This window comes from Hermetia illucens, chromosome 3 (genome assembly GCF_905115235.1).
Source record: "Hermetia illucens chromosome 3, iHerIll2.2.curated.20191125, whole genome shotgun sequence".
In the NCBI taxonomy this organism is placed as follows: domain Eukaryota; kingdom Metazoa; phylum Arthropoda; class Insecta; order Diptera; family Stratiomyidae; genus Hermetia; species Hermetia illucens.
This window is the reverse complement of record NC_051851.1, coordinates 173,538,307-173,563,497: the sequence shown is the minus strand read 5'-3', so window position 1 is coordinate 173,563,497 and position 25,191 is coordinate 173,538,307. Positions and strand designations below refer to the sequence as shown.

The following is a 25,191-nucleotide window of genomic DNA, read 5'->3' as shown; positions in this document are numbered from 1 at the left end:
GACGTAGGACTGCGAGGGTTAAAACCTGGGAACTTTCATCGCAGCGGATTCATTGGATGTATACATTCATAATAAAGCCCATTTTGATGTACCCTCGCGTCGTCTGGTTGCGGAGACTGAACTTTACTAACAGCAGGAAAAAGCTGGCAACGATCCAAAGGCTCGGTTGCCTTGGTATTACTGGAGCAATGAGCACCCATCGCGGCATTCGGAGCTATCCTAAATCTACCGGGGGTGGGGGTGGAATTCGAATCTGTTGCGACAATCGGGCAGCGTTATCAGCATTAAACAGGAACAACATATAACCTCAATTGGTGTGGAGCTCCTGTCAGTTTCTGCTGAAACTTGGCCGACTAAACGAAACATTCCTGATGTTGGGGCTAGAGCACTTAAAACATCGCTAGTAATGATCAAGCTGACAGACTGGCTAGCGAAGGGTCTGGATCCACAGTGGTGAGGCCAGAACCAGTTTTTGGCATCCGATGATCCACTGTCCAGTGTACAATGAACGGTGAAATTGTAAGGATTTACGCAGCCATGTGGTGAAACTTGACCTCTAGCCGGCAGACGAAAATCCTTTTGAAGGAGCACAGGGCTAGCATTTTTGTTATCTCTTAAAAAGTGGGACATCAAAACCTTAATAAGATTTTTAACGGAACTCTGCCTCCTGAACTACCATATAGAAAACGATGGGACGGTCGCTTCCGCTGTATACAGCCAATGTGAGGAGGAACAGGCAACCCTGCATTTTATATGCAGCTACCCAGCCTCCTCAAATCTTAGGCGAAGACATATCGGCAAGGTTTTCTTCAACGGACAGTCTGCGCACTCTCTGTAAAAGCGGCGATTTACGGGGATAGTACAATAGGCCTGACAAAGGCCTGAGTCCTCGGAGCTGCGGTAAATAGCCAATTCTAATGTCAGCTTCATTTTTAAAGAGGTGACAGTTGTCACAGAAAATATTGTCCCAAGCTTGGCCGCACGTTGAGTGCTATTATAAAGAACCCAGAGTATTTAGAGTAAGTGAGAATACCAAGCGCCAACCCTCAGGAAGTTTCCGAGTTAACCCAATACCTCCATCGTCAAGCGATTGGCCTTGCCTGCTGGACTCTGCAACTGTTTTCTCGACAGAGCTTTTCGCCTATCATCTATTTTAGTAAAAATAGGGAGCTATGTACGTATGTATGCATGCTTAAAGTCATGTTAGGATATATTGTATGCAATTTACCCGTAATCCTCATTCCTCAATTCAATTGCAGAAGCTCTTGCTTCTCAAAATATCATTTGGGCAACTTCTTGTTTTGTTTATGGTTTTGCGTAATATATTCAACCATTTATCTCCTGAAAAACTTTAGCAGTCATTTTGCACCTACATTCCTCCTTCTTCCACTATGGCAAAACTCCCCCCACGATTTCCCGAGACCCTCACATTCGTCCTCTACTGTTCTGCATCAAGTGCCCTTGGGACGACTCAATCGTCGGCCATTTTGGGAGAGTGGATTCCACTACATAGCATAGTCCGCAATGCAATTGTCGTCCCTCGTTAATGGGTGACCTATCCACTGCCATTTTCGCCTTCCCATCACAGTGTGAACAAGGGTCAAGCCCACGGCGACCAAGTTTTTCGTTTGAGATGGTATCAGGCCAGAGCACTCTGATCATATGATGCAGGCAGGTTTTCACGAAGGCCTGGAACCCTCCAGTAAGAGTGGGGGTCACTTCCCATGCGCTACTCCCATATAGCATATGGCAACATTCTCAACTTAATCTTGGTTTTGAGATAACTACATTTCCAGATTTTCAGACAGGACAGCGCAAGCAGATCTAGCATGTTTAATGTATTACGCAACATCCAGTTCGGTGCGACCGTTAGCAGAAACCACGCTTCCTAGACATACAAATTGATCGACAGATTCGATGTCCTGCCCATTAATGCAGATGGGGAGAGTACAATGGCCCGTCAGACTGAAAACCTTGGTTTTGCTGTGTTTATCTTCAGTCCGAGCTTACTTGCCTCGCTTTCCAAATCCAAAGAAATTTGGCCAAAATCCATGACCCCGTGAGAGAGCAAGCAGATGCCATAAGCGTAGTCGAGGTTTTTATGGAAAGATGTCATCGTCCATTGAATTTCTCTCTTTTGGAATCTTAACGATCATCCCCTTCTTCCACTCTCTGGGATAGGTCTCGGATTCCTAAGATTTCCGTACGAATGGAAGCAGTAGATCTGCAATAACTGCAGGTGAAGTGTTAAATAAATAAATAAATTTTCTCTTGTCATGGAGTACACTATGCTGAACTTCTCGAGATTTTGCTGGGTATCGGAGTTCGAGGGCGTCACGCCCGTCATCACGCGATCAGTAGAGCCTTCAACCCCCTCCGTTCATCGATCCGCTTCCACGAATCTGCAGTTACCCAGATCTTAAGGCACCCCATCGGGACGCGGTTGACGACCTGTGCGGCACCCGAGAAAAGCGCATTTTTGATCATCGATATTCTCAGACGGATTACTCAGTAGGTACTAGCAAGGTTCTACTGTCGAGCGATAGCTGGGTCGTACAAGCGACCATCAGATGGTGATTCCTTTCGAGGCTAGTATGAGCGCTTGTCTCGCTGTTCGCGAAGTGGTCGATCTGATTGCTCGCACGGCGTCGGTCAATTGAAACCTTATGGCAGGCCCTGTTCTCAAATAGTGTACCATCAATCACTAAAAGCTGCAGAAAAGTACGAACCAAAGATCCCACCCTGGCATTCAGATCATCCATCACAATCACAATGTCACCTTTAGGAAGCTTCCCCTGTACCGCGTTTAATTGCTCCCAGGAAGCATCCCCCTTCACTACATCTGAAGTCTCCGGTGGAGCACTGTAAAATTGTGATGCTCCTTAACCTGGACCGATATCCAAAAGTTAGAAGTCTGTCAGAAGCCGGCACCCAGGGAATGCGCCTTGCGGAATCCTAGGCTTTCCAAAGTACAAAAGCGCGTTGCCGTAAAAGGGAAAGGAGTACTCTCCAGAGTCCCGCCAAGGGCCAAAATGTCCAGCTTATATCGCTGGAATTCCTGCTCAAGTTGGAGAAAGCGAGGATTCTGAGGACTGTCACTTACGTTGTCGAGGAGTGTGCGCACATTCCAAAAACCAACCATAGTCCGTTTTGGATAGGCAAAGGTCGTTGCCGTGGGATTAGTCCCTACTCGAGGAAACAGCCACTGTTAGCAAAAGCAGTGAGGAAGCTAATTTCTAAAATGCTTGTCAAGAGGTACCAAAATATTATTTAAAACTCGGCTTTAACTCCTTCTTTTGTCAAGTTTCTGAAAAGTTCGTCTTTGTGAAGATACGGTGGAAGTAGATTAAAGTATTCAATGTAATGCTAGAATGTTTGTTTAGCCTGTTTCCAGAGATTTACTACAAAGTTTCATTTGTCATCCACGCTCCAACTGTTTTAACACTTTCAATAGGAGAAATGCTCTATTGCCAATTATCCCAAGCAGATTAAAAATCAAAACGGACTATTAGATAATAAGACCTCACTCAGCCAATTCCCCTAATGCAATTAACATATAGCCCCACATTCAATCTTGTGCCTTCCATGATCCATCTAAATCTTTAACTAGAGGAATTAAATTATGCACTTAACCCAAACTGTCGCCAGTTCGGAGCAATGTCACATAACCAATTGAAAGTTCAGTCCATGTGACGGAGACCGTCTTAATCGCTGAGTTAGCACATCAAAGCCAGAGAGCGGAGCCAACGCACTGACAATTTAACAACTTCCACATGTGAGTCATTAATTGAATCGATTTCCTCTTCAGCAATTGTCGAGTGGTATTCGCTGATGTTGCCAATTTACAAATAATGTCGGAGGCTTGACTTTGTGTTCTTGTGAATAATTGTCGAAACAGCTCATTGTCGGGTATCATGGCCGTTGAGGGGATGAAAAACCAATGAGGTCCGGGGGTTGGAGATTATACAAATCGAATCGAGATTGCAACAATTCTTAGAATTTACATATGTGCATTGCTGTTGGCAGACTATCTGGCGGGCATGCACATAATTGTCGGTTGGGTTTGAATCTTTCCAATCAACTTTAATATTGTAAAAGGCAAATAGCGCATACCTCGTATGGTTCTTTTCAAACCGGCATAAATGCAGATTTCATTCCATCGAAATGCATTTATAATGCATAAACTCAAAACAGATGCGCTGCGTTCCAGCATTCCAAGTTCGATAGCAATTCCGATTTAGTTTATTGTATCTTTTCCCAGAACGAGCTTTCAAGTTCAAAAACATTTTCAATCATTATTTTTACTTGCTGTAGAACATACATATCTTTAAAATGGACTATGTATTTCAACGGCAAATTTGTAGTTGACTAACCAATTAGCGACACTTTTATTATTAACCTCTCAGGCCAAGATTTATCTGTACTTTCGTCATCTATATCTAAGAAAGTCATGCAGAGTTTTTCTGTAAACATCGTCAGAAAACAAACTTTCAGAGACTGTAATAAAGAGGGTTGAAATAGTATTTTTGAAAGGTCCGCTTGGAGTCAAGGAATACGGGGATAATATTCTAGTGAAGTTCATAAATGAGTAAACTATTTTCGATATGTCTAGCAGATACTCCATGTGTACATATATATATATATATCTTCGTTAAGCTCACAAAAGGGGTGAATGCGTTACTTACAGTATCCCCCGGAACAGCAACAGTACAAAAATTTAATCTCCTTTTCTCAGAAAGTCGTTCCTAACTTATCTAATGGCTTGATAGATTGAAGAATACTCAACAGATCATCCTACTTGGCGAGAATCCATCTAGCGGGGCAGAGCTATCGGAAAAACCTTGGCGAAATTGCCCATAAGATCCACTCGCAGATACCGAAGCTTCACTGAAGTGTCCCAGGAACTCCTGATATCACCGCTTTATCCTCCATTTTTATGGCCTAAGGATGCTAAAAAAGGGTGGGAACCCCCAAAGGCCACATTTCATGAAGGTCTCAGACAAGAGAAGCATCCATTAAAGATCTGATCCGTCTGGATCTTCCCTTCGTTCGTGAAATTCGGATGACGAAATGTTTCAGCCTTGCATGTTTTCCGATAGCTTCGCGTTATATTCCCTTTATTTATATGTCAAGTTCCGGTGCGATCCGACGCATCGGTTTAAGGACAGATCAAGTTTTGCTAAATATCACGTGAGGGACTCAAGTATCCAAAAGAACCCCCACTATCCCGAACATGGCTAGCACAGAACAAGCTGTTGTTGACGGGGCACTTCAGTGGAACATCAGTGTTGGCGGGCGGGTGTTCACAGTCAATTTCGTCCATTTTTTAGGTTTTTGGGATAGTCCTCCTGGGACGTTGGAGTCCCATATGATAGTGTCCTTAAAAAAAACAAAGGGAAGCGGTGCGGGCGCGCTTCCTTAAAGAACACCAGCAGAAACATCACTTGGTGCTGCCGCAGAGCTTACCAACAAACCAACGCCAAACACCTTCTCTAGATCCAGAAAAACAATGTAGAAAGGTCGATACTTCTCACGTGCAAGTGCAACCTCGCATCACGTACTGCGTCAATAGTTATGTAGTCCTTGACAAATCTAACCTGATTCACAGTTCTTCGAATGCTGTCGTTCATAGGGTTGTCAAAAAATCTTTCATAAATCTGGATTTCATGGTATGGTACCGCACTCGGATTGGGTGCTAATTTGAAAATTTTGCTGGACTGCCCTTCTTTTTCCATATTGGAACGGGCGTGCTATCTTGCCCTTCTTCATAAAACGATGTAAGAGCCTGCTGAGCAAGACTGTTTGGTCCCAGCTCACCTGTGACGTCATTAAGTCCTGTTGCTTTCCCAGATTTCGTTCGTTTGATTGCTTCCTATAGAGTCCTGTGGTATAAGCTCTAGAATACTGCAACGCTCTCTCAGTCCGCCCTGTTGCTTCATTGTGTTTTAAATTCATATGGAAGTGAAACTTTATCATCATAATATCCTTCAATACCAATACTTCGGCGTACTGCATAGAAATAATGGTAATCTCTTTCCGATTTAGACAGCTCTTCGTCTCGTTGATAAACCCGGACATTCTGCAGATTGCCTTTTTTGCCAGTGCCTATATTTGAAGATGAGAAGGAGTCACTCCAAGGATACCATGGCTTATATTTTCATCGCCACAGTCGATTTTTGAAATTTGTGTTACTCTCTACCGTTTCCTGGGGCGTTACTATTGGTCCAACCCTATTTCTTCCCTGCAAATCATTAAAGATATGGTAACTTTCCTAAATATGTTCCCGAGGTGTGTCTTCTAGAGTAGCTTTCGATCAAGTGTAATTCCTAAATACTTGGCATCTGTTCCCCACTTAAAATCTGTATAATGGCAGCTTTAACTGGATTGATATATAGCCCCACCCATAAAGTTTCATGCAGGGGCTCAGAACTTCAGTACCGGCGGTTTTGCTAGTGAGCAAGCTTCCTTTCGGCTGTTGATATCCCTCAACCGGAGTGCCTCAGTAGTAGATAACTTGGTCTAATGCTACAAGCGATTTAGATTTGGAGAAGAAGGTGTTTGAACGAAGCACGAGTCTATAAAGAACACCAAAGTTGATATAGATCGCTGGTCGACGAAGGCTCTTTAAGAGGTACTCCAGGGGAAGCTTATAAATGTTAAGATTCCCTCCAATGCCAGAGATAGCAAAAGGGGAGCTCAAAAAAAATGTTAAGCAGTATGTTACAGAAATAATCCGGCCAAGACTTACCGAAGAAACATGCCTGATTCAGAAGAACGTGGAGAGCTTGGAACAAAAATAGTTGAACTGTTCGAGTTTATAAAGAATAATCACGACAAGCTATCGAAAATATGAAATGAAATCTATTAGAGATAAGCTGGAATCTGCTGCCCTAACAGTGTTACAGGCCGTCCAAGTAACACCAAATCGGACTACGATAGACATGTGGCCAAATAAAAGAATACGACATAAATGGGAATCTCTAGAGCGTCAGTAGGCTCCTAACTACATTCTGCGTGCTAACAAACGAAATTAAACGGGAAAACATATCCCCCAAGTGAGAACCTCTTCTAGCGAAACCCATAATAAATGAAAAGAAAATTTCGCCCAGAGTCAATTGTAATCTCCAGAAAGAGAAATAGGGAGAGGAGACAAAACCCAAAGGACCTCAAAGGGGGTCCATATTTGAGTTGAAAAATTCCGACGTGGGAGAAACGGTTGGCTTTCGAAGCCAAACCCCAAAAACATAAGATTTGATGACATCCAAGGAAGAAATCTTCACTGCCATGAAAAAACTGTTTAAGTTGAAGGAATTCGGAGAAGGATTCACCGTGAATCCGAGAAAAACTTATACAAGTATTCAAACGACTGCCAGTGGAGGCAGTGCAGGAAAAGTTCATCGTCCAAAAGAACAGATCTCATTAAAAAGGTGCTTCAAAACCTTATGTTTGGACACTTCACGAAGGCATGCACCAATGACACTAATCAGTCCGATCGAAGTAGAAAGTGTGCGGGAAAAGGCCATATTGCTAAGAAGTGCAAGTAAGGCATCCACCACAGAGCAACCACAAAACGGAAAAATATCAGGTTGGTCTGCTAAAATAAAGGACGAGCAAACAATGAATTCGTGTACCGAAATGCAAAGCATGTAATATTCCCCAAATGGCTGGTAGAATAGTGAACTTACCAGCCTTCGAATGAGTTGCCATCAAAACAAAGGCCAATAGGCGCAATCGATCAGGGACAAAAAGAGCATGCCTATGTAGAAGCCCATAAAAGCCTCAAACCATCGAGCAGAGTAATAGGCAATGTTTTACCCAGTTCTGCTCGGAGAAGGATGTAGATTCCACGGGGAACGCTAGTAGTATCATAATGGGACACTTCAGAGGCTGTTCATCTTCGGAGAATGCATAACCTACTCTCTCATTGGTTATCCAGGTCAGGAAAGCGCAATTATGAACGCCGTGCATTGAATAAAGGTGGCCTAGCTAAAATGAGCAAATACTACACCATGATGTAATGCCGAATGTGTGTTTCATGGGACAATCTAGCTTTGAAGCTTTATTTCAACAGTTGTTAGCTGTCGCAGGAGTTCGTCAACTACTACATTCCACATTATCAGTAATAGCAACCCATCCTGTGGACAACCTTGAGTGGTATTCATGACTGTCTCCACTACGTATTATGGCATTTTGTATTTCTGCTGCAATGAACTATCGGAAGTACCTTCGATATCCAAAAACTAACAAGGATCCCTTTGGTTGGTATCTATTGAATCTCGTGATACTCCGTCAGCTGATACAAAGCGGCTTTGGTCGATCGTCCTGCCTCAAAAGCATGTTAAGATAAGATAGATGTCAACGATTATTCGTTACAATGTTAGTCCCAACTTCGTGGTCTACGACCTTCGTCACTATTTTTAGTACAAAGGCGGTCAGGTGTAGTCAGGTGAAAAGGATCCTTTTTACGCGCTTTTGAAAAGAAATCCACTTTCCCCTGCCTCCATACCCTTGTACGTGTCCTACGGCAAAACTACCTTTTTGCCACCCATAGTGATTTCTAGGCTTTTCTGGTGCTGGAAAGATACCATTCACGGATGACGCCTACTTTACTAAAGTTTCCGAGCATACCTATTTTGCTATTTTCCAATAGAATGTTATTATCTTTGGGCATATAATAGGAGAAATAGATGCATCCAGCTCTGCTTTTTTGAAGCAGACTAACGAAATTTCTGGCTACAACGCTGTGATTACGAACTGGACAAACTGCCTCATACGTGGCAATGATGAGTCTGTTGAGGTTTTCTACCTGTTTCAGTTTATTTCTGATACTTCCTCAAGATGACCGACATTACTGCTCAAATGCCTTACATAGCAATCTCAGTGCATTCTCCCCGGAATCTCTTATTATCCTTACTATCTCAAAAGGAGCGCTAAAAACCTCTAAAACCCTTCAATTCTTGACAAACGCATTGATAAGACTTTTCCCTAGGTTTATCTTTAGGATTTAATACTTGAAACTAGTCAGGAATGTTGGCATACTTTCTACATTGGATAGGTCTAACCTATTGCTAAGAATACATTTAAGGAAGCGCTCATCTCTTCAATTGGTGTCACCTCTTCCCCAGATTTTATTGGATTCGTCAGCTTCGCCACTGAAAAGTAGTAGTAACCCCTTCCTCTCACAATACCTCGCCTGCCTAATAATTTGCCCCGGTGGAATCCGGGTGTCATCTTCTAGGAAGTAGCCCCATATCATGACGTTGGACAGCCAAGAGATTTCAGATAAGAAACTCTAAAAGATATAAATATTTTAATGTGAATTTAAGAATGATGCAAGCTCTTAGTTTTTCCAGAAAGAGCGGCAAATTACCTACATGCTTCCTCCTTGCAAACCACCAGTCTGCCCCGGTATATCCAGAGTTTTTAAACAAACACTTTCCTCATGTCACCCGTTAGAATTGAGCCTTCATTCACTTCAGATGAAGCTTTTGCACGTTAGAGTTTTACCAGAGTTATCTTAAGGCTTACCATTGACTCCGGTAATGGTTAGATTTTTTTTCCACTGTCGAAGTGTCGGCTTCCTTCTTCAATATGGCACTTTACTATGACTTGTTTTCTGCCTTTAGTTCTAATAGGGCAGGTCTGGATCGTCCAGCCTCTCTTCCTCAATAGAAAACAGGTTCGCTTTGACAATCCTGCTTTTCCACCTCCATAACCTCCCCGTTTCCTTCATCAACCTCGGTAGTCTTTTCATCAAATGTGTCCTCCGAGCCACTGAATAGAATCTTCATACTCCTTCCCTTACATATCTACCCGGCGATAAGCTCCTCGATGGTTTCTTTCTCCTACAAGTGAGTATTTACTCAGGAAATAATCAAAGTAGAGTGTGGTTTGCCCTTCAGTACGCTAGCTTAGCTAACACTGAGTTTGCTGCCTCACTCTTCACCCCTGACCTACCTGAGCCCACCTTCTTGGATTAGGATAGTTTGGTTTTTTAGAAGCATTTCCTCTATTCCAATTCTAGCCATCCCTTCAGATAATGCAGGTACGACTTAGCGCCCGTTCCTATTTTCTTTTTAACGTCTGAAATGCTAACCTCAGACGTGGTCTTCACAGTAGGCCAATTGCTCTTACCAGAGCAGTCATGGTCTTAGCAATTTGTGGCATCAAAATGGTGCACCAAAGCGCTAATTTGATTTCTCGGAGCGGCCACTGATATCTACCCTCAAATTTTGGTTCAAACTAGGTATTTGTCATTTAATGGGAACATATTGGCGTAATACCTGTAGGAAGCATGAAAACTTACCAATTGCCGAGGCCAATTATGACATACAACCTCTTCTTCGTTATTTGGAGGGTAATGACCTGAAATTTTATTCATTCCTAGTTGCTAATACACGAATGGGCAAGCGACCCTGGCTTTGCATTGCTGAAGAAAAGATTCTTCCAAATAAGGAAGCAGAAGCCTATATCGTTCCTTTTATATTCAATTTGTTGTAATAGTTTGAAAGGGTGCTTTACACTCCATTCTGCGGGGCTTGAATTAGAAGTCATATTTGAATTTTCTCGTCTCATTTTTAAGGTTTTGTGTAAACACTTTTACATCGAATTTAAGGGGGGGGGGGGGGTCCCCATACATGCAAAAGCGGGGGTATAAATTTTTTTTCATCAAATATAGTCATGTGGGGTATCGAATTAAAGGTCTCGGTTAGTACTTTTTGAAGCCGGTAACTCCATGGATGAACCTACTGAGCCAGAGTGTTGGGCCCAGCTGTCCTGTTGCTTTACCCTATTTCATTCATTTGATTGCTTCCTGCAATTCTGAGGTGCTGATAAGTGGAATTGCTCCAAATGTCGGTAGTGCTTGTAGGAGCGGAGGATGAGCAGATTCTTCCGTTCATTGCAGCTTATCGATCGTTGAGCAGGTTATGTATTCTCCTAGTTGTATAAGCTAAAATAAATTTCACAATTGCCGGATATTTTCCCAGAAAATGTATTTAAGGTTCATCGCCACCCTGCTAAGAGTACCGCAAATATCTCTAGCTTTTCTTGGTGGTAATTTAGCCTGCAGCGGTCTGTGAGTATTCCCACTATGATTCTAAGGCTCTTTTTGGGATGATTTAAATAATCGAGCGAATGCTTCGGGTCATAATTTTCCATGGGCGGAAGGGTTCTGGTCCATATGGCGGTGTTACTGCTCCTTTCTTGTCCACCTATCTACTGCCTAATTTCCTTCTAGCCCAATATTACCCAGAAGACGGAGTAACCAAATCCACGGTGATATCTCAACTCGGTTTGAGAGAAAAGACCTCCTGCTTCATACCTTTCTTTACCGTTCCGGGGAAGGGGTTCGGAGTTATATCGTACGGCTTTGGAAATGGTTTCACTTTAGGACGATATACTTTTTCAAAGGAGAATGAGTTTTGCAATTTAACGGAGTTACAGAGTACGTATACTCACCCTCTCCTCTCTCTCTTTGAGTAGCGTTAAACTTTCAAAGTAAACCATAATGACATCGCCTCACTGGCTGTTGTGTTAAGTTCGCTTGGTAATCATTGACTTTGTTTTCGCGGTGATTACATATGTATGTTACCGAAGTGCATCTTCCGGAGTCAGGATATTCCTGACCCCTTCTGGATTACGAGAGTCTGTATTTCCGCATACGATGACTTATCAAAAGTACCTTCAATATCCAGAGTTATTTTCTTGGCATATTATACTTCGTCAACTGATACAGGGAATTTTCAGTTAATCATTCTGCCCGGCAAACATGTTGACATAGACTTAAGGGGTTACTTTTTCAAACGTTAGTTCTAATGGAATTGTCCAAGACTTCCTGCACTGTTTTCAGTAGGGAGGATTGAGACAAAATGAAAGAGTTTGTTCGACAAGTGTTATTTTTACTCACGTTAGGAATGAAGACCACTGATGTGAGCTCGTCGTGATCAGGCAGGATTATTATTCTTTGAAATATGACGTCATCCTTCAGCATTGGTATTTTTTTACACAGAGAATCATTTACCTTAAATAGGAATTGGAGTGTATAAGATCACTCCCGGGCTACAGGAGCCACAATCCTTCTTCTTTCGTTTCCAACGGGGAACCGTAAAAACCTTTTCGTCGTCCAGGACGTGCACCATCATTCTCTTCCCAGTTGCCACAAAACGAGTCCAACGAGGACCCCGAAAGCAGTAGAACAACTCCGGCAAACACCAGACGGAACGGAATTATTCTTGTGGAGTACCGGGTCCGTCTTCAAGTACGGCCTAGAGTAACGGAGGTATGTACAACGGTCTCGCGACTGCCAAGAGAAAGATAGAAAGTCACGAGGCGACTGGAACGGAAGGCACTATTTCTGGTTCAGCAGTACGCCAGTAGCGAGAAGGCCCAGCGGCAGGCGTAAATCAACTTGCAGATACTGCAGGAATGGCAAGGATGGAGGGATTGGAGTACCGGCAACAGAAGAAGGAAGGGACAGCAAACCTCAATGGAGCTTGGGCAACCACGAGATCTCCAGAACTCAGGAACTCCTTGCTCTTGCATTTACTGCAGATGCAATTTTTGTATGGTGGAGGTTTACCTATGACTCTCTGCCCGCTTTGAGCCTTTAGAGATATGGTCTAGATAGATAGTTCAGCCTCTCCTCCCGAATAGGCGATAGTATCTTGTTTGATTTCTCCTTATGCTCAAGTACTGGGATGTTATCAGACCTCTTATCGGTGCGGAACCTATTGCGTTTGATTGCCTGCAGGGATTCATAACCCTCCCCAAGGAGTTTTGCTTTGTCCTCCGGATTGCTTTTGAATACTTTCCACAGCCATATGTGCAGACCCTACTTTTGAGTGATTAAGGGTACTCCCTCCCTTATATATCTGTCCGACGATAAAGTCCTCGATGATTTGCTTTACTTCCGGATATAGGTCGTTCACCACATTAACATAGTTAACGGCAGGTCTCCTGAGTTCTACCTTCACCGCTAACCTACCCAAGGTTTCCTCCGTCCTGAGTTCGGGTTTCGGTTTGAGAGCATTCTCCTCTCTTCAAATTTCAGGCCTTCCTTTAAATAATGCATATACCATTTAGCGTCTGCGACAGTTTTTGACGTCTGGTCCCTGCTTTCTCATCATGGAGCCTAGTTGATTGTAGTCCAGCAGGCAAACGTTGAGTTTGGGCCGGCTCCGCGATCTCACAACTTCTCCTTTCTTAAGTGTTACCACCTAGTTAAGAGTATTGCAGAGATGTGCCTCAGCGTAATGGACCAGTTTGCCTCTGCTTATTGTTTTTTTTTTGTATTCATTTGATTCATATGAATCCCATGAGTGTGGAGGCTATGAGGTCCACCGTTTTGTAACCCCCGTAGCACGGTAAGGTCAGGCTTACTTAGATGAATGATTACAGGTCACTGAAGTTCCCTTCAAACACAAACATTGACACCTTGGATTGAAGGAAATGTTTCTCGATTTTCGAATCTAAAATATTTGGTATATGTTAAGCTATGTTGATACCTTCAGGACTACCAAACTCCATTAACAAGGACAATGATGACATTCACCCTCCTCTTCGTTGTTTGCTATATGAAGAATAACGACCGGACAAAGTTCTCAGGCTTTGCATTGCTGCAGTGAAGATGCTTCCAAATAAGGGAGCGACAGCCCCGCTTGTTCCTTTTACTGTATATTTACTATTGAATTCAAAATTTTATATTAGAATTCAAGATAAATTTAAGTGGAGACGAAAAATTATTAACTTAAACAATTTGTTGTATCTTTCAGCGAAAATTGGCATATTTTACGCCGTATTCTATGGAATATTAGCTGCACTGGTGGCAATATGTATGTGGGTATTCTTCCAAACGCTTGATCCTCGAATACCAAAGTGGACACTAAATAAATCTATAATAGGCACAAATCCAGGTAAGTACCGAGCACACTTATACCTACATGGAATCATACTATGCATAATAGACTCCCATTTCCCACAATTATGTGAGTCCTTTCTTACATTATACTTATTCAGTTTATTCTGAATTATGTATGAATTTATATGTGGAGTGGAAGTCCTTTTGTTAATATAGTATCACTCAAGTGGGTCTACTTCTTTTTAGGTCTTGGCTTCCGACCGATGCCTCCGTCTGACAATGTCGAGAGTACGTTAATTTGGTACCAAGGAACTGACTACAACAATTACAAATACTGGACAGAATCATTAAATGAATTCCTTGCTGGTAAGTAGACAAAAAAGCTCAATATAAACAATTCCTATTTAAAGAAAATTCCTGGTTGTCTTTTTTGTACATCAATCAAAATGGCTCTCAGTAGTTGTTCACAAAAAAAAACTCCGTACGTTCTTTTCATTTCATGCAAGATTTATATTGTGTTTAGAAATAGATATAAAATGTATAGGATAATTTCGGGTGTAGGAAGTTTTTACCTCAACCTTTAATGGAAGTTATTTTTGGATAACAAAATAGTTATGTAACGTTTGATAGGAATAAATGAGAGCTTTAAAAGGAATTTGTTGCGAAGAGGGAATAGGTCACAATAGGAATATTTGACATTTGTGCAACTGGTTCTATAATAGCAAAAGGTCTGGAATTCTATTCAAATAAAAAGACATATTCCTGCTCACGTATCCGGATGACTTAGTGGGTAGAAGACTGGACTAAGTGTTCTAGCATGCTTCAAGGCCCGGATCCAATTGAATTGTCGTACCAGCGAATATTATTATTATTCCTGACTAATATTAGAATACAATACTTGTTATGAAGTAAAGCTATTCCCTAAGAAAGTACCAACTGATAATTAATCCTCTTTCCCCTTCTTTGAGGCCCTATCCAATACTAGTCTTTCTTCATTTTGTATTTCATCAACAGACCTCTCCATATCGGTGGTTATGAAAACTGGGGATAAGTAAGTTCACTGGCCCAATATCAAGTGAAAAAGTGATGCTTCCACGCTATCATGTCGAGGATAACCCTGGTACAATCTGACTTACTGACATTGCTATTGGAGTGAACAGCCTGATCCAATACCCAACTATTTGGGAAAGGTATTTTCACATCTTGAATATCTCCATCTCATCGCCTCTTTCACCTCTTTCAGGAACTTTCCAAGATTCCAGTCAAGGATCGCTTTTATTCCAATTTCTAGTCAACATGGTTCTCCTTCCCCAAATAGCGTATATACAAACTATTAATTCGCAAGCTATTCAGTCTGGCTTGTTGGTTATGAGATGATACGTAACCGGTTTGGCTGTGACTTCGCTATCTGATTTTAGCTGGCTCCATTGGTTTCAATAGCTCCACCTTTCGGCAATGTAAAGCCATGTCTTAAAGCCAACACCTTGAGGATTTTCAGCAGATCATGAGCTGATGCTTTTTTCTAGTCTTTTCCAGAACAGAACTCCATTGCCAAATAAATGGATCACACATCTGCCTCCTCCGGGTGTTTCCGGCAATGACTCTCACTAAATTATTCTATGCCAAAGTTCTTTCTGGTAAATTTTGTGAAAACCAAAATCTTTACCGATAAAACCGTCTCAGTCAGGCATTATGAGTATTTTACGATATACTGGACCTACAGAAACAACTTCGACAACTTCATCAAAGTCCGCAACCGCACTCTGTCCTTCACCTTGTTCAGGGTTCAATGCATTTTGGATTCCAGGGTCATGATACTACCGGTGGAAAACATACTTGATTTGCGGTTGAAATTGAAGGAAGACGAATACCCTGTATTCGGCAGATTACTATCCAAAAACCTTCAACCTCGAATAGCTTTTTCACCGAGCGCTATGTTAGGAAATGGGGTAAACCGTAGCTCCAAGCACTCAGGCTTATCTATTTTACTATCCCATTCAGGCAGATAATAGCCTGTTATTTTCGCAATATTTTGAAGAGCAAAGGACACTTCCCAAAGGCGAAGACATTCCGATGTAGGAGGTCTGAGGAAACCGGATAGCTGTAAATGAAATATGCATATATTTTCTTCCTCATATTCGTTATTTATGGCCAAGCTGACCAGGCATATTTTTTCCAGATAATAATATAGAGCAGCGTCCTGTTTCGTAAAGGGCAATCAAAATATTGTTCTGCTGAAATCAAGTTCTTCCCAAGGATTTTCACCATATGGCATGAGCCAATATTTCTCCATTGACCTTTACTATTTTGAGCAAACTTAACAGTGGACGACTTGTTGCCAAAGACCGAGTACATGCGACTATTGTGAAGTCAGTCTCCTGACAAGCCCATCTGTCGACTCCTTTTCATCAGCGAAATTCAAGTACCTGATAGCCAAATCAGGAATATTTCATTGAGTCGAACGAGCTTAGGCATTATATGGGGATAGTTCCATACCAACTGGTTTGAAATGACATTGCCATTTGGTTCAAATAAACCCATTTCCTATATTGAAAGAGGTTGAAATGGTACAATCGCAGTTAGATACCATATATCTCCGCCAGGAATATGGCTATTATTTTTCAAACAGGTAAGGTCTGCTTCATTGTAACAGTTTCCGAAAACATCTCAGGGCCCGGTGCCCTTTCATGACCAACCCGTCGAAAAAGTTTTATAGTACTTTCATGCTCCTTTCCCAAATTTCAGTCGACTGTTCACGAGCGCTCCCTTAAAACAACATTAAACGCTTTTCGTGAGTCAGATTAAAGGAGGAGCGGTAAAATAGAAGGGAATATTATCGATCAGTTAGCCAGTGATGCAATTGTATCGATCCCACCAGCAATTTCCAAGCAGTATTCGGCAACGCCCTTGCAAGTTAGCGTTTTTCTTCTTTCTTTTTCCTTTCTTCTTTTGATAGGCTTTCTCGAGGTGCCAATACTTAACTTCACATAGATAATTATATCTATGCCGACCAACTTGCACTTCGACATATGATCTCGGCCGCTTCCATTTTCTAATCAGCTACGCACCTCTTTCTACCTAAAACTGTCTTCAACGGAATTATCTTAAATAACTATTGTGCCCCTTTTACTGGTTATAGTGTACCTATTAATCATAGTATCTCAAGCAAGCCTATAACCGTCAGGAACTTTAGTATGTTCCCTACTTCCAAATCTTTCAACTTTGCATCTGGTATTAAGTGTTCTCCCAGATCGACCTACTTTGCACAAGTGTCGGACACTGTCCCAGGACGTGTATAGAAGTTTTATCACACTCCGCACAAAACCTGCAGGCAGTGTCCGTAGATATCCCTAGTTTCCGTAGGTGATAGTTCAGCCGACAATGACCAGTGAGAATTCCCAGAGGTTCTTTTTGGTGAGGTTTAAGCAATCCTTTGCTGGAATCGTATTGCGCATTATCTTCGGGTTCTTCTACTACTACGAAGAAGATTGAACTCGACCAGCAGAGGGATCGGACGGTAAGGGGTTCCCTGAACTAACAATTCCCTTCCTCCCCTCCCCTTCCGTTGGTGAAAGGAATGACTGACTGACTGACTGACTTGAAAGCTCCCAAAGCCGGGAGAGCGGGAGGGCTAGCCCGAAGTAATGTGTCAATAACCACCCTGGACTGCTCCATCCCTGGTAGGCCTGCCCAGTATAGTTCCCTCAACCGTCCCTCTTCATTTCTTAATGCCATAGCCATGACACCGTTTCCGATTCCACAAAAGAGTTCTGGCCCATGTAAAAGCGTCCCTGCTCTCTTCTTGGCCTTTCAGTTCGAAAGGATTATCCTTTGTTGACCTCTATATCCTCTGAGTTCTCTATGATAACAACTATGACAACACTGGCCAGTGCTAAAAACTGGAAAGGTCGTTACAATCACAGTTCATGGTCTACAGTTTCTCTACTCCTCAGAACACAATGCACTTTAGGCATCTAGCACCAAATTAAGTAACACTTGTCAAAGTCCCCCATCCGGGAGCCCAGAATAGAAATTTCAATGAAGAAGGGAATAACAAGGGCACTACATAATTTTCACCTCAGATCCGTGTAATTTTCACCCCGGGCTCGATTTTCCCACATAATTTTAACTCCGGACCCGGATTATCTCTCTGTGGTTCTGACTTTGGTTGACTGCTGGAAGGCGGGGTTTATGATTTCATGGATAATATTATTGGAGTCTGTTACAATGTTTCTCACATCTCCCTTTCTTATAAATACAAGAGTGACAGCTGTAGCCTGCTTTAATAAGAAGGTTTAGGCAGTGAAAGTTCTTTCACAGGATTTCCCTAATCTGTAACCGTTTATGAGTTTCTCAATCAGTTTCTCTAAAGTTTTGTCAAGGAAAGAAATCAGATAGACCCAACCTGGATCTTCATATCTCCTTCTATGGGAGCATAGAGTAGATTTCATCTGAATCAGGAGGATGAGGATTCAGATGAATTTATTGCCCATATCAAGTCATCCTTGTTTTCCTTTATTATTCAGGTCCGATTCATCCGACTGAATTTCACCACATATTTTTATTTAAAAGCATCTAAAGACAGCTCCTGGAATGATTTCCTAGTTTTCTTTCTGAGTTGTTATGTACACTGCGTCGGGTTATTGTACGTGACAAGATCTAAAACATTTTGTTGCCTTCTGAACCGGTACTTGGCCCAGCTTATCCGTTTTTAAACCGACTTCGTTCAAGAATAGAGGATACCGTCCGTGAAGTTGTATGTTTCGTTAAGCTTTTACTGCCGCTTGTTGCGGTCCTCGAAGCCAGTTACCGGAGTATCACGAAGCCCCGTCTTTAAGGTGGTTCGTTAGCAAACAGAAGGTTGCTATCCTGGCATTCTATATTTTGACTTCTTGATTACAGTATAAAACTACCACGTGGCCTTTCGTTGCTTTCGTTGTTAGGAAGCGATTAATACCCACTTCAACACACAGCAATCTCTGCGTTAGCATAGCCTTGGCGGCATCACTGAATTTTTGGAAGGGCGCACAGTCAAACGCCCCTTTAATGTCCACAAACACTCCCATTGCGTACTCGCCTTTCAGAGTTGCGTCCTGTATCTTTGAAACCAAAGAGTGAAGAGCAGACTCACAGTTTCCACGTTGGTAAGCATGTTGATTTTCATTTACGGGGTGCGACCTTAACGCCTTCCCACGAATGTGACATTCAACCAGTCTCTCCAGACATTTCGGCGAAATGAGTAAGCTGATTTGCTTGAAGTTCTTTAGATTTCAATAGTCATTTTTACCAAATTTAGGTATGAAGATTACCTTCACCTTCTGCCATGAGGAAGGCACGTAGCCCAGAGCAAGAGATCCTCGGGAAAACATTTGTTAGAACCTGTTCTAAGTGCTCTACAGCCTCCTTTGACATCGGTGGATAGATGTCATCCATGCCAGGGTCTTTGAAGTGCTGATAGTATAACAGCTCTTGCCTTTCCATTGGTAACAGCTTCAAATGAGTGTTTCGTCCCCTAGGGAGCTCCTCTTTGTTGTAGGGGCACATCCTATGTTCACGGTCATCAAACCAGCCGAAATGATAAAATCGAAAAACAAATATGCTGAGCCGTCGCATCACAACCTATTAAAGGTTCAAGGCCACTTGATTCTACATCTTAGTTCTTGGGTCGGCGGAGGACACAAATAATCATTGCGTAAGTAAGCAGAGGCAACTATGACGTTTCTTCTCTTATCATCAACCTGGTATGGTAAGTTGACCCCAGCAAGATCCTGGGAACAGAATTGTCTCAGCATGGTTGCCTCTAACAATTTTGATATTATGACGCAGGCCCTTGATCTCGGGGATCTCTCATCGAAGAAGATCCTAGTCCCCTTGACTGACCCAATACCACAGATTTGGTGAAAACGAACCCATGGCTCTTGTACCAGAAAAGTATAAGGTCCTGCATTTTTGCCAGCCTTTCTTCCAGTAGATAGGAAGAGGCTTTGGCATTCTTAAGTTTGTAGACATAATTGTAGTCTAATATGAAAGCTGCCGCTAACTGAAAACCCTGCTGCGTTCAGTGTGGATCTCATTGAGGTTATCGGTTTTTTCTCACCTTCTACCAAAAGTTCCGCTTTCTTGCGTCCAATTTCTCTGGATATCGCCACACTTGGTGGTGTAACAACGCACATGTCCTCCTTCCCAAGAAACTTCGCCTTCTTTCGCAGTGCCTTCCATTGTCGTCGGTTGAAAGCCCTCCGCGGGTCATGGTGTTCGGGCTGCATTGATCTATTTTCATATCACGGAATTAGACCAATTCCGTCCACATCAACAGCTTCACTTTCTTCCCCTTTTTCTAGTAGAGACAGAAAAAAAGGTTGTGACAAGCAAGCCTGTAGTCCCTTCTCCTTTGCGGGTGAAGTTTTCTTCTGACGAGGCCTCCTCTCCCGTCCTTTGGAAGAGTTAGACAACAGGGTCACCGACATGCCGGCCCTAGTTACGTTTCCAGTTCCTCTCATTAATGAAGTTTCTGTACTGTCCGTTCTGGCTGACGGCGCCATGGACATTGGATTTAGATTTTCCACTGATTTGGATATGGATCCTTCTATCCTTTTTATGCTCACTAACAAAATTGATATAGATATGTCTGCGTTTTACCCTTTTAAACCCCCTTCCCTTTACAGAAACCCACTTTCAGTAATCACTAGCAGTTAATTTATGAGTCCTAGTTTCAAAACTAACATCCTTTATGGCTTACATTTCCAAATGTCCGTCAAATGTTTAATTTGGTTTAGGTTCAGTGCAAATAATGAACAAGTATCCCTAACAATTCTCACCATCTACTTTCAGTGTACAAAATTCCCGGTCTAACGCCTGGCCGAGGGCAAAATATTTTCAACTGTGATTATAATCAACCTCCACCCAAGGGTCAGGTTTGTGATGTGGATATAAAGAATTGGGCGCCATGTAATCAAGAAAATAACTACAGCTACCATCGTAGTTCACCATGTGTGTTCTTGAAACTGAATAAAATCTACGGTTGGGTGCCAGAATACTACAACGATTCACAGGCGCTACCTGATGGTATGCCTGACCAGTTGAAAAAGTTCATTAAGAGTGAGGAAACCACCGCAAAAGAAAGGGTATGTCCTATAACCCAATCCTTTGTAGATTTGAAATTTTCTTATTTTAAGTTTTGACTTTCAGATGAACACAATTTGGATATCCTGCGAAGGTGAAAATCCTGCAGATGAAGAGAATCTCGGCCCAATCAGATACATTCCAACACAAGGTTTCCCTGGATATTTCTATCCTTATCAGAATTCGGAAGGCTATTTGAGTCCACTGGTGGCTATTCATTTTGAGAGACCAACACGTAAGTTCAGTTGATATAGATACAAATACTATCTCACTTGAAAAATGTAAAATCTTTAACATAAATTTGTATCTTTTCTCCAGAGGGCATCTTAATCAACATTGAATGCAAGGCGTGGGCGAAAAACATCATCCATGACCGAAAAGATAGAATAGGATCTGTACATTTCGAGTTGCTAATCGATTAATACCAAATAAAAACTAAACGCCTATTACGCAAACAAAGTTAGTATAGAAATTTGTAATAAATTTAACAGTAATTTAAAAACTAAGCAATAATTTACTTGACAAAGTAGAGAAACAAACATCAAAAGATGACGATTGACCACCATCACAAAGACCGTAAAACAAACCGAGAAAAATGTCCAACCACAAGGACATAGGGTAATGAAATGAACCTCACCGAATAAATCTCTAAAATCAAAAAGACAGTCGAAAGATATTGCCTTAAAATTTACACTACTAAAAAATGAATCTATTTATGAGAGAAAAGATATATAGATATGGATAGAAATGCTCCTTTGCGCCTATTTTTGACAATTTAGGAAGTTCCAAAAAGCTTTATCAAACCAAGAGAATTGTCAACATCTTTTTGAAAACAAGGATTTAAAACGAATTATAACTGTTGCACCTCGACAAATGAAATAGTACTAATTCCAAATGGACTGCCATTAACAATTTTCCATTCCGATAAATTAAAAAAAAAAAAGAAAAAATTAAACGAAAGAGGAAATTAAATAATTTTATATTCGAAAAAATATTAATCCTCTTCTGGGCCTCTGTATCTTTTTCTTAAATCTTTTTATTTTTCTCGAAAATTGTACCGAATCTCTTTATGCTAAATATTATGTGTTTCAATTTCATAGAATTTTAGCTCCTTCATCGTCTATTTTTTTGTAATTTGTGTTTAATTGTTAATTTTTAAGGACATTTCGCTGCACTTAAATCGATCACATTTTACTTCATGAGAGAGAAAATTCCTTTTTTTCTGTTGTTCAAGATTTGTATGTATATTTAGTAGAGAAGATATGTATGCTATTTTGTTTGTTTTGGTATTTAAAATACGTTCGAAAACGTTTTGAAGTCACGTTAGGAGAGATGAAAGTTTTGAAATAAATTATTTTAAAAGATTTTGTGTGATTTATTACTGTGACAGCGACTGTTACTCCGCACATAGACCACATTCCTGCCTTCATGTTTATTAGAAAGCCGAAGTGGCAGTTGCTAGGTCACACTTTGGTTTATGGCTACAAGGGGTGGAAATGTATCCATGGTGTCCTGGATGCACAAGCACAAAAGTCTATGACACAACCAGAAAGGCTCGAAAGGTCGACGCACAACTAAGTAAGTCATATTTATCCATGTCAACGTGGGACAAAGTCACCGACTAGAAGATATAAGTGACCGCTCTTAGAAGCACAATTAGCCTTGTGGTGCGCCGCTTTGATACTACATACTCTTAAGACGGTGACTGTTTTGAAAAAGGCAAGGGGCTAGAATCTAGTCGACTCAGATCTTCTCTCTCCTCTCTGCCACTTCGGCAATACAAATTTTAGGGTATGCCGAGTCTGGTGGTTTTGGCCTCCTCCTCCAGTGGAAGAACCGCAGTTTCATCCAAGACTGAAGCAACTCTTGACAAGTTGCCTTACCTCTATCCTGAAAATAGCGCGACTACAAATTGTCAGATGTAGATTGCTCAGTAATATGTCGATTCAATGCCTGTCTGTCCATCTATCCGGCTTTTATTTTTTTTTTTTGGAGGCAAAAATCTTCCAAAGGCACTGGTACATATGTTCCGGCGTGTAGGATTTCTACTCTCCTAAAACAAACCCAATGGACAGGCCTTTCTCCGCGGAACTACTGCATGACCCCAGCATTTCCCTTTGTCTATCGATTGTGTGTCGAATCCGAAACACCATGTGGTTAACTACAGTTCTCGCGCTGCTATCGTTCTTCAAATGTCTCCTTTAGATTCCTTCCTTTACGACTCTGAGACAATGGAAGAAGATATGAGGGACTAAGTTGCTCCGCATTTGGTCCGGTCCGATATCAAGTAGATGCGGACTTAGGACCCCGCAATCTTTAAAAAAAAAGCATGAGTTCATAATTTACCTTACCATGCGGTTTCTGTGTTCATATCTTGATGCTGAGAATCAATCTATAGTTCCATCAACCCTTTTCTATTCCCTTTGTTGATGCTCCTCTCTCAACGCTTTCTTCCCTTCGTCGTTTTCCACGCTCCGAACAGGGAAAGAACCAGGACCATTGTAGTTACACGTCATCTCTTTGGCCACAATGTCGATTGACACCATTCTGGCTACCGTCAAATGGTTGTAAAGCGACAGCACACTCTTAAGGTGGTCTTCCTATAAAGGCACTTATCTTTTGAGCATCGAATGTGATATACTTATCTAATTATTTATTTAACGGACAACAAACACAGTAAACTCCAATTAACATACTTATTGTCCTCAGGTGGAGGACAAAGCAATAATCTTATCCCATGCTTAGGAATCGGGGAATGAAAAGGGACTTTGAGCTCTGCGAAGGGCACGTTGAAAATGCGTTATGTGTGTTATAAGACGCAGGACAGCAGATCGTTAGCAGCGGAGTATGCCATCAGACCCAAGACCAGTTTAAAAAATCCAGATCCAGATAGGATCTATGCTGTTGTAGGAAGGGAAGGTTCAGAAAGCGAAAGCGGGAGGGGTGGCCCCCAGACGAGGGAAGGTTTTCTTAATGAAGAGAGAACGGGTGAATTTACGTTGCATATTTTCAAGGGTTAGGCAATCACAGTTACGGGAAGGTGACCAGATCACGGAGCAGTGCTCGACGGTATTCTTCACGAGGGAATTAAAGAGAGCTAAGGAGGGTTGGATGGAGTCAAAATCAGAGGAGGAGCGAAGTATAAAGCCTGACAATTTTGCTGCTCGATTGCTCACGTCGAGATAATGGGTGTCAAAGCGGAACTAATTGCCGAAAGTGACTCCGAGGTCTTAAGTGAAATTTAAGCAGTATAAGGAATGTCTGTTAAGAGAGTAGGAGAAAGAAGTGAGTGAGGATTTTAGCGAGTCGCAAATAAAATGACACTTTCTAACGTTTAGCGCTAAACCATTAGTCGAGCACGAACGGACCAGAGTGTCCCGGTTAAGTTGAAGGGAAACATAATCCATTGGCTTAAAGTCGTCGACATAGAGCAAACAGGGACAAGTAAGGAGGCGGGGAAGATCGTTGATAAAAAATGAAAATAACAAAAGACCCAGAATAGATCCCTGTTGGGCACCAGAAGAGGGGGAGAAGAAGCGGGAAGTGCAACCGTCAAAAGAGACGCGGCATGATCGGTTAGAAAGGTAAGAGGCAAGCCATAAAACAAGTGGCATGGGAACGCTTAGAGACGAGAGTTTGGATAGAAGTATCTTGTAATTCACAGTGTCAAAGGCTTTAGCTAAATCAATGTAAATGGTATGCACTTCTTGCCGTGAGTTTAGACATTTGGCGACAAAGATGGTAAAGTCAAGTAGGTTGGTGGTAGTGGACCTACGCTTAACAAAGCCGTGTTGCTCTTTCACTATGTGGTGACTAAAGTGGGCGGACTACCAGTCGCTCACATTTCTTTCCAAGATTTTGGAACAGGAAGAGAGGAGAGAAATAGGCCGGCAATTCTCGACAAGAGCACGATCGCCACTTTTGTGTATGTGGATGATGAGAACCTCTTTCTACAAACCGGGAAAGTAATTCTGTTCAAAGCTCTTGTTGAAAATAAGAAATAGAGGAAGGCAGATGGACTTACCAGTTTTGCGCAAAAAGAGGTTTGGAAGACCACCGTAGTCAGGTCCGATATTGCCATCAAGTTTGCCAATAAGGTATTCGCCAAGGAGAGGAGTAAGAAGGAGAATGGTAGGCAATGCGGGGCAGGATACATCCACTAGCGGGAGGGATTCGGAGGAACGAAGGGGAACATAGACTGAGGAAAAGTT

General features: G+C 41.9%; 1 protein-coding gene across 4 annotated transcripts in view; it reads left to right on the top strand.

Annotated features, from left to right (window-relative positions):
• Positions 1 to 22,345, top strand: part of LOC119650697 (sodium/potassium-transporting ATPase subunit beta-2) — a 40,344-nt gene extending 17,999 nt beyond the window's left edge. For 2 of the 4 annotated variants that reach the window (XM_038053680.1, XM_038053683.1), the window contains exons 2-6: positions 13,773 to 13,913; positions 14,105 to 14,224; positions 20,690 to 20,982; positions 21,047 to 21,215; positions 21,299 to 22,345. In XM_038053680.1, coding sequence (XP_037909608.1) covers positions 13,773 to 13,913; positions 14,105 to 14,224; positions 20,690 to 20,982; positions 21,047 to 21,215; positions 21,299 to 21,402 — 827 coding nt within the window. In that variant the 3' untranslated portion in view covers positions 21,403 to 22,345. The remainder of the gene's footprint in view (positions 1 to 13,772; positions 13,914 to 14,104; positions 14,225 to 20,689; positions 20,983 to 21,046; positions 21,216 to 21,298) is intronic. The other 2 variants (XM_038053682.1, XM_038053681.1) reach the window with 2 other exon arrangements.
• Positions 22,346 to 25,191: the final 2,846 nt, after the last annotated feature.